The sequence below is a fragment of the Mus caroli genome, chromosome 15 (genome assembly GCF_900094665.2).
Source record: "Mus caroli chromosome 15, CAROLI_EIJ_v1.1, whole genome shotgun sequence".
In the NCBI taxonomy this organism is placed as follows: Eukaryota; Metazoa; Chordata; class Mammalia; order Rodentia; family Muridae; genus Mus; species Mus caroli.
In genome coordinates, this window is record NC_034584.1 from 88,152,128 (window position 1) to 88,160,881 (window position 8,754).

The 8,754-nt window shown below is 40.0% G+C and overlaps 1 protein-coding gene across 2 annotated transcripts in view; it reads right to left on the reverse strand.

Annotated features, from left to right (window-relative positions):
• Window positions 1-8,754, reverse strand: part of Adamts20 (ADAM metallopeptidase with thrombospondin type 1 motif 20) — a 126,083-nt gene that overhangs the window by 111,645 nt on the left and 5,684 nt on the right. For both annotated transcript variants that reach the window (XM_021183238.1, XM_029469846.1), the window contains exon 3: window positions 3,496-3,658. In XM_021183238.1, coding sequence (XP_021038897.1) covers window positions 3,496-3,658 — 163 coding nt within the window. The remainder of the gene's footprint in view (window positions 1-3,495; window positions 3,659-8,754) is intronic.

Genomic DNA, 8,754 nt, shown 5'->3' on the forward strand with positions numbered 1-8,754 from the left:
GGAAGGAAGGAAGGAAGGAAGGAAGGAAGGAAGGAAGGAAGGAAGGAAGGAAGGAAGGAAGGATGACTGACTATGTATAAAACAAGACAAAGAAAATGCAAGGCTGCAGCAGAGGAGAGAGTGCTGTGGGAAAGGACACATGGATATAAGAAAGGACAGCACCCAGATAAGCCAAGTTGCTAACTGAGTAACTGAGTACACATATCAGAACAGGAAGCTAAAGCAAAGACAAGAAAATGTTCTGAACAAAACAGGAAAACAGGTGTGTCAAGAATTTCAAAGGCTTCTTAGCCACAATTCCTCTTCCTCAGACAACAGATCAATGCATGAGCCAAAGCAAGTCCGCATGGGCAGGAAGATGCCAGACTTCCCCGCAACAAACTAGAAACATTAACTTTGTAGCAACCACATTCGTTTGTTTGTTTGTTTTGGGTTTTTTTTGTTTGTGTTTTGTTTTTGTTTGTTTTTTGTTTTGTTTTTCGAAACAGGGTTTCTCTGTGTTCCCCTGGCTGTCCTGGAACTCACTCTGTAGACCTGGCTGGCCTCAAACTCAGAAATCCGCCTGCCTCTGCCTCCTGAGTGCTGGAAATAAAGGCGTGCGCCAACACCGCCCAGCTAGTAACCACATTCTTACACTCAGGAGACAGAGACTGGATCCCTGGGCCAAGCTAAACCAGCCGGAGCCAGCAAGCTCCAGGTTCAGTGAGTGGGCTACCCCTCACACACAGCGGGATTTCCAAAGATTAGCTTTTCCTCTGATCTGCAGGCCACTGCTAACCAATTCTTATCTATGGTGTAGCATTAAGGACTCAGAGACTAGAAAGAGTGGAGCATCAAAGCCTCATTTCATTTCTGCAAATGCTTCTTCCCCTTTGTGTCTTATTTATTGTGTTTAATTCTGCTGGCGGCATTTGCGGGAGATTTTCATTGATATCTGCCCACCCTTATGTCTCTTCTTGCTAGTAGCCCTCCATCCATGGGACTGTACCTAAGCCATATCTATATGTGAGATCTTGGTATCCACCATGGCAGGGGTTAGCCAACAAAATCCATTTGTATGGCTTCAGGGCACATAGTCAACGCTGACCTCGGAAACAATTTAATCTGTCTCATCAAGAATAGAGTTGAGATTAGTTAAAACCCCTCAAAAAAGGAAGCCAGTCCTCTGCTTAATTCCGACGAATCACATACAAACCCTGCCGCTCTCACCTCTAAGGGATTCTCTTGACCATCCAGCTGTTGGGATCCTGCAAGTATTTATGGACAATGATGGAAAAGAAAAACTTTATACCACTTCATTTGCTATATTCACAACTCTTCCCTCCTACTAACAAAGCAATAATTAGTAGCTAATAGTTTAGGTCACTAATTGATTGCATTCATTTATGACTAAAAATATACATGTTAATGAGACCTAAAACAGGAGGAATCTATTTATGAGGTTAGATACTTAATCATGTTTTGATAAATATTGTACGGAAACATACATGGCAAAAAAATAAAAACTAAGCCCCGGTTTTCTGGTTGCTTTCCATTCATAATTTTTATCATATGTGTTTTGTATGAGAAACCTTTGAAAGCCAAGAACACAGCTCTTTAGAGCATTCTTCCACGAGGAATGAGTGCCGAGCATGACTATGAAGGTCTGACTATCACCATGTGACACATTATGCATTCAGAACGCCTGTTGGTGGTTTGCTTCTGACAGAGCTACCCAATTCATTAAGCAAGCTGCTCGTGAATAGTCCGTCAGATTGGGCGTGAGCTGCCTTCTATAGCGTCCCATTGTGAAGCTGCACACCCATTTGTGTTCTCTTTGAAGCCATAAAAATGAAACCCGTAGGCTCATATTAGAAGCATAAGAGAAGCATCTGTTATGTCAGTAGATTTAAAGTGAGGCCTTAGTTGCCAGGAGAGCCCTTCCAAGTGGCGGCCTTTTAACAGCAAAGGTTAATTAAGAAGTAAATTCCCTGAGAAAACCTTCAAAGGCCTGTGTGTCACGTCACTGCAGACTACATCACGGCACTGGGAACCATAGCTGATGGACACCTACAACTTCAGGCAAATCCTTCATAATCCCATTCTTTCTTTTTTTTTAATTTGTTTTTTTTAAAAAAAGATTTATATTAACATGTCACCGTGTTGCTGGGAATTGAACTCAGGGCCTCTGTTGGAGCAGCCAGTGCTCTTAACAGCTGAGCCACCTCTCCAGCCCCCCATCCCACTCTTTTTGTCTTGACTTTGTATTTTTGTGATAACTGCTGGTGCCTTTTCTCTATGGCTTTGTATGTTGTCGTGTGAAAAGTGAAGACCCAAGCATATACATGAACCCAAATCTAACTTTTATACAGAGTACAAGTAAAATATTTTACCAGCAACACATTTATCCTGCAAAGAAATTTATCATTCTTAGATCCTAATACATTGTAAATACTCAGTAGTTTGAGTTTTATAAGAAAAAGAATATGGAAATACAATTCTAACAAATTGTTAAATCAAAGAACAACCTAGATATATATACATACATATACATATATACACACACATATATACACATATATGCACATGTATCATATATATATCATATGATATATCATATATATCATATGATATGTCATATATATCATGTGATGATATATATATATATATATATATATATATATATATATAATTCCATATGATGTATATGATTGTCCTTGAGTATCTCAGACAAAGAACATGCGGAAAGAATTATTTCTCATACTAAAAACTTGAAAATGACCCAAAAGGTGCCATGACATACTCAAACTATTAAATATTGTTCAGCATAAAAATGGACAAACTGCTATACCAAAGTAGACACATCTGAGAAGCAGGCTGAGCAATGTGGTGGTCATAGATACCTACAGATGATGTTTCCACTAAAGAGCATTAGAACCCTGTGAGGAGGAACCAAGAGTGACTGGTAGCAAGATTCTGGTGTCAAAAACAACGTAATCACCATTCTGTGACTGGTAGGTTGGAATAAAAGTGGCCTATGATAGTCCACTATAAAGTCAGATACTTAAATATTTTGGACTTTAATTTACTACAAAAAATACCTTAAATGCATGATTTCTAATGTTACAGAAAATTTTTTTCAGAAATATTATTTAAGAAATGCCATATCTCATGAGTATATAAACAAACAGTTGAACTTACACAAGTAAAACGTATTGTAGTGGCTATGGAAATCAGGAGTGGTGATTTGAAGAGATGTTAGGATACTTCATTTGTGTCTAGAATACACTCAAAACCACTACTGTGCAACAGAGAGACAATTTTAATGAAAGTGGTGCACATCTTTAGAATTGCTAATAATGGATGTTCTGCCACAGAAGCCATGGCATAATGTATATATTCTTCATATGCAATAGATAGTGTATACAACTGTGTCAAAGAAAAATGTAAATGATAGCCAATACAGACTTTAAGTAGCATTATCGTTGAGCTGAATGGTTTCCCTTCAGAGTTTACCTGAAACTTCACAAGGCTTGTGAGACCGCACAAAGGAGTTCCTCTTTAGTTCCTGTCTGTAGATCAGATGTGGCTTGTTGTGGTCATCGTCATGTGCACTCCCATCAGCCCTCAGGACTGGCTCTAAGAAATACTCCCCATCATTCGCTTTGAATGTCCCCATCTGGAATGAACAGAACAGCATCGACCTTAACCAAAGTCACTCTAGGGATTCACGTTGCACCACTGGGTAAAGCAGCACGCATGACTGGGACTGTAGCTCAGAAGCAGGGCACTTGTGTAGTGTGTATCCTTCCCTGAGTTCTACCCTCAGCATGACAGTGAAGTCAACTGAGCTCACAGGAAGAAAAGAGAAGACCCACTCACTAAATGCCATCAACTGAACACAAGTTTCCTCTCTGTGGCTCATGTCTCTATCCATACTCTTCCGAATGAAGTCACAAGGCTACATACTCTCCCGATTCACCGGAGACAGCTGATGTATTAAAGACAAGCACAGTGATGCTCTCAAAATGTATATCTAGAATTTTCTATAAATGTTACAGTGCTTGGTTTGGTCAATGGAAGGCAATGTGAGGGAAGAAGACTTATATGAAGGTCGGGCTGGATAAGATGGGTCTGGAGATGGTAACTCAGAACTTGTTGGTGAGAAATGAGAAATGAAAGGTCGGGATGAGTTTTTACAAAGAAGGGCCTGCTGTCTGAACTCTAGAATCCAACAGCAAACTTAAAATCAATAAAAAAATAAAACTTGGGAGCACTCAAGAATGAAACGTTCTCTTCTGTCTTACACCAAGCCCATGGCCAGAACATGATGGTTCAACGCCCACAGTACAACCAAAATTGAATGAATCATCCCAAATTTAACCACTGTATCCATGATCGAATCTAATATCTTGGCCTCACTAAGCATAGAGACAGCTCACTATGTTCTAGTCCCCATATTAGAAGTCATACAGGACCTTCCTTCATATGCATGCAGCATGTTAAATGAATGGGAAGACACACTATTTAATTAGTAGCGTTGCATCAAGAACACAGATAAATAGAAAGAATACATCTGAATCCATCACACAGAATAAATACCAAAGAGTTGATAGTGTAAACTCCTAAAAATAAAACCATAAAAATCCTGAAATAAAAATTGAGAGAATCCCTTAGTTTGAAACCCCATAGGAAGAACAATATCAACTAACCAGACCCCCCTCCCCAGAGCTACCAGGGACTAAACTACCAACCAAAGACTACACATGGAGAGACACATGGCTACAGCCATATATGCAGCAGAGGATGGCTTTATCTGATCAATGGGAGGGGAGACCCTTAGTCCTGTGGAGGCTCAATTCCCAGTATAGGGGGATGCTAGTATAGTGAGGCAGGACTGGGTGGGTAGGTGGGGAAGCACCCTTGCAGAAACAGAGGGAGAGGGAATGGGATAGGGGGCTTGCGGAGGGGAAACTGGGAAGGGCGATAACATTTGAAATGTCAATAAATAAAATAACCAATAAAAAAAAGAGAAAAATAAATAGGTGTGTAGGAAAAAATGAAAATAAAATAAAATAGGGAAACTTCATGATACATTGAAAACTATACCTAGGATAGGGACTATGGAGATGATACAGCTGGTGGAACGCTTGCTATGCAAACATGGAGGACCATCCTTGCACCCCCAGCAACCAGGCAAGAAGTCAGACACAGTGATGGATGCCTGTGACCCCACAACTAGGAATGCAGAGACCAGAGGAACTGGTCTGCTAACCAGCCAGTCCTAGCCAGACTGGTCCACTTCAGTTCTGATAAGACACACAGTCTCAAAAAGACTCAGATGAACTCTTAGAGGAGTTTCACTGATGAATCATAGCAAGAACTTTGAAAGGCCAAACAATATCATTGTATGGCTAAAGAGACACCACGAATTAGGGCGACATTCGGCATTAGGATATGAAATCCATCAAACGATGGTGAGCACATAAAGATAGATTCCTTTCTATGGTCAGATACAGCAAAAGCATCCACATGGGCATTTGTCACAAAGTTCACTGCCAACTCCAACACAGGTCGTCAGAAATCATTCATACACTCCTGTGCAATTCACCTCGGTCTCATAACAGCTCTTTCGAATAGTCACAGCGATTGTAAGCCTGACACTCTCTTGACTGTAATCATGACTGGGTCACTATCCCTCCATCATTGTGGTCACTTTCTTTATCTTTGCGACATTTAAGGCATTGCCAGGAATGGCAGACAGTGCATAGCCTGTGACTGTCATGGTAGAGCACCTGTGTTATAATGCTTCACTTTAACCACTAGCTCAGCTCTTTACTGGACATCCTTCCATTATGGCAGCGTGTAGACTTCTCTGCCATATCTATGCATGGCTTTCTCTCATGCTGACAAGTCAAGTGTTTAGGTTCTCTTAGGGCTGCATGTTAATATAACAGACTAAATTTTTAATGACCTAAAATTAGGGGCTACCGATATGGCTCAATAAGAGAATGCCTGTTTAGCAAACATAAGGGCATGGGTTCAATCCCCAACACAGCCAAAGTAAAATAATTGAAACTCAATTAGTTGGGCTCATAATAAAGCACTGAGAATATACTATTTTTTAAGAAAAGACAAAGCTCTACAGGATTTTTATTTGTGGAACACTCTTCTAATGACATAGCCTCTCCCATGGTTCATTAATTCTCCCAGTGTGAAATTTGAAAACCTGACGGTCGTAAATCACTTACTTTTCACTCTGTTCTGAGACTCCAGCATGTCTGCATTACCCAGAAAACTAATTCTGTCCATACTATAAGAGGTAACAAAGAAATTGTTTTGGAAACCTGAGTACATCGCTCCACGAGAAATCCTTTTCTGCCTTTAGAAAAAAAAAAAAGTCTGCTGAGGAGGAGAAATACGATAGTATCTTGGGGAAAGATGCAAATAGACATGAGCCAGGCTGCAGCTTAGCTAAAGATCACCTATGGCACCACTGCGAACAGCACGCTGTTCCCAAGAAATAACTTTTAAAAATCATTATACATCCTTTTGCTTTTCTTGTGATAAAAACTGGCACGAGGTATTTCTATTTCAATGTTTCAATAAGACTCAGAAGATATGACCTGGGCTCCCACGAGAGACTGAACAGTTCTGCCAGAGTCCACCCGCCTATCAGCTAAAGCTGTGTGAGACTAGCTTGCCAAGAACAGTACTTCTACAATGGACAGGGATTTCTCGGAACCCATGCGATTGTAAAATACCAAGCTTCCACAACTATGTGAAGACTGTTCGTATGTGAAACTGATTTCATTGATAAACCGATTTATCAATGAAGGATCATTACTTTCATCAATTTTTCTATAGGCAATCCCAATGGAAGGGACCTCTTGCTAAATGATAAAAATAAAAGTAACATTATGGTTGTGCCAAAAGGCTCCCAAGGAGCTATTAGTTCAGATTAAAAAAAAAAAAAAACTTGGAAAGAGATCTGGAAAGGAATTTGAGGACTTGACAAAACAGGTGGTTCATAGAATCATATTTAGCTCATCCATATTTTTAGCATCCTGTCTCTCTTCGGATGAATGCTGCAGACTGATTCGGAAGGAAGCCAGTGGGGTTACACTGTGCTGTGCTGGCTAGCAAATACTTCAAAACTAGTTTTCACTTGCCCAGGAGCTTCCTGGTTATTTAGAAGAGTGGCCTCCTAGCCGCCAAGATGTTCTGAAAGGCAGTAGGTGGTCATATAACTGGTTACAATGTATCCACCGAATATAATTTTTATGTATTTAGAGAATTTCATACACTTGTTGTACCAGAATGCTATTTCAGTATTGTGGCATCCAGTCACATATTTTTTTTTTTTGAAAAGAAAAAAAAAAACCAAGTGTTTGTATGTGTGTGTGTGTGTGTTGTGTGTGTTTCTGTGTGTAAGTGTGAATGTGTGCCTGTGTCTGTCTATGTATATATATATATGTGTGTGTGTGTGTGTTTGTGTGTTTGTGTGTTCAGGTATATGGAGGTCAAATAAAAACCACAGGTGTCATAATACCTCAAGAACCATTCATACCCCTTTTTTTGTTGTTGTTTTGTTTTGTTTTTTGGTTTTTTTAGGAATTATTTTGTAAAGATTTATTTATTTATTTTATATATAAGTACACTGTAGCTGTCTTAAGGCACTCCAGAAGAGGGCGTCAGATCTCATTACGGATGGTTGTGAGCCACCATGTGGTTGCTGGGATTTGAACTCAGGACCTTTGGCAGAGCAGTCGGTGCTCTTATTCACTGAGCCATCTCACCAGTCCCCCTACCCATTGTTTTTGAGACAAGATCTCTCACTGTCCTGGAGCTCACCTGGTAGTCCAGGCTGTCTGGTCAGCCAGCTCCAGGGATCCATCTGTCTCTGCCTCTCCTACACTACAGTACTAAGCACGTGCCAAGCATGTGCCAGCACACCTGGGTTTATTTAAACAAACTACAAAACAAAACCATTGGTCCTGAGGATGGGTCTAACAGCCTCATACTTGTATGACAAGCACTTTACCAAAGGAGCGTCTTCTCTGACTCAACTATCTTGAACTATCTGATAGGCTAAGTGAATCCACTCAACATCCTTGTATTCCTTCTTATTTATTTCCAGTTCATGCCGCTCTCCCAACCCCCTCCTTGGTTTCCCTAATACAGGCACTTCCCCTAAACAAAATCACATTTTAATATCTGCTTCTTGAAGAATGTGGACAAATACACACTAGAATATTAAAAGTAAAGGCACAAGAAATCCTCTCACGATGTTGTTTGAGTATTTTGGGTAACTATAAGACTAATCAGTTTTGTGTAAAAAAAAAAAAAAAAAAAAAGTGTCAATCCAGAGGGACTGGATAGATGGCACAGTGGCTAAAGATATCTGTACAAAGCTTGAAGAATTGAGTTTGATTCTCCAGAATCCATGTGAGGGAAAGAGGGAATCAACCCCCCTGCAAGCTCTTCTTATAAATGAATTAATTAAATACATAATGGTAGAATAGTACATGGGATCACATTGGTGCTACATAAATACACTTTCCATATTTGCACTACCTGTTAGCACTTAACAGGAGCAACTTAATTAGTTAGTAATTAGTCTTAAGTGGGAGGAGTGATTGGCAGGATGGATCTTTGTTGTTATGAGAAATCCCAACATAATCCACATGGCCACAAAAGATACTCTGAGAGAATACAATCCACCTGGCCACAAAGATACTCTGAGAGAATACAATCCACATGGCCACAAAAGAT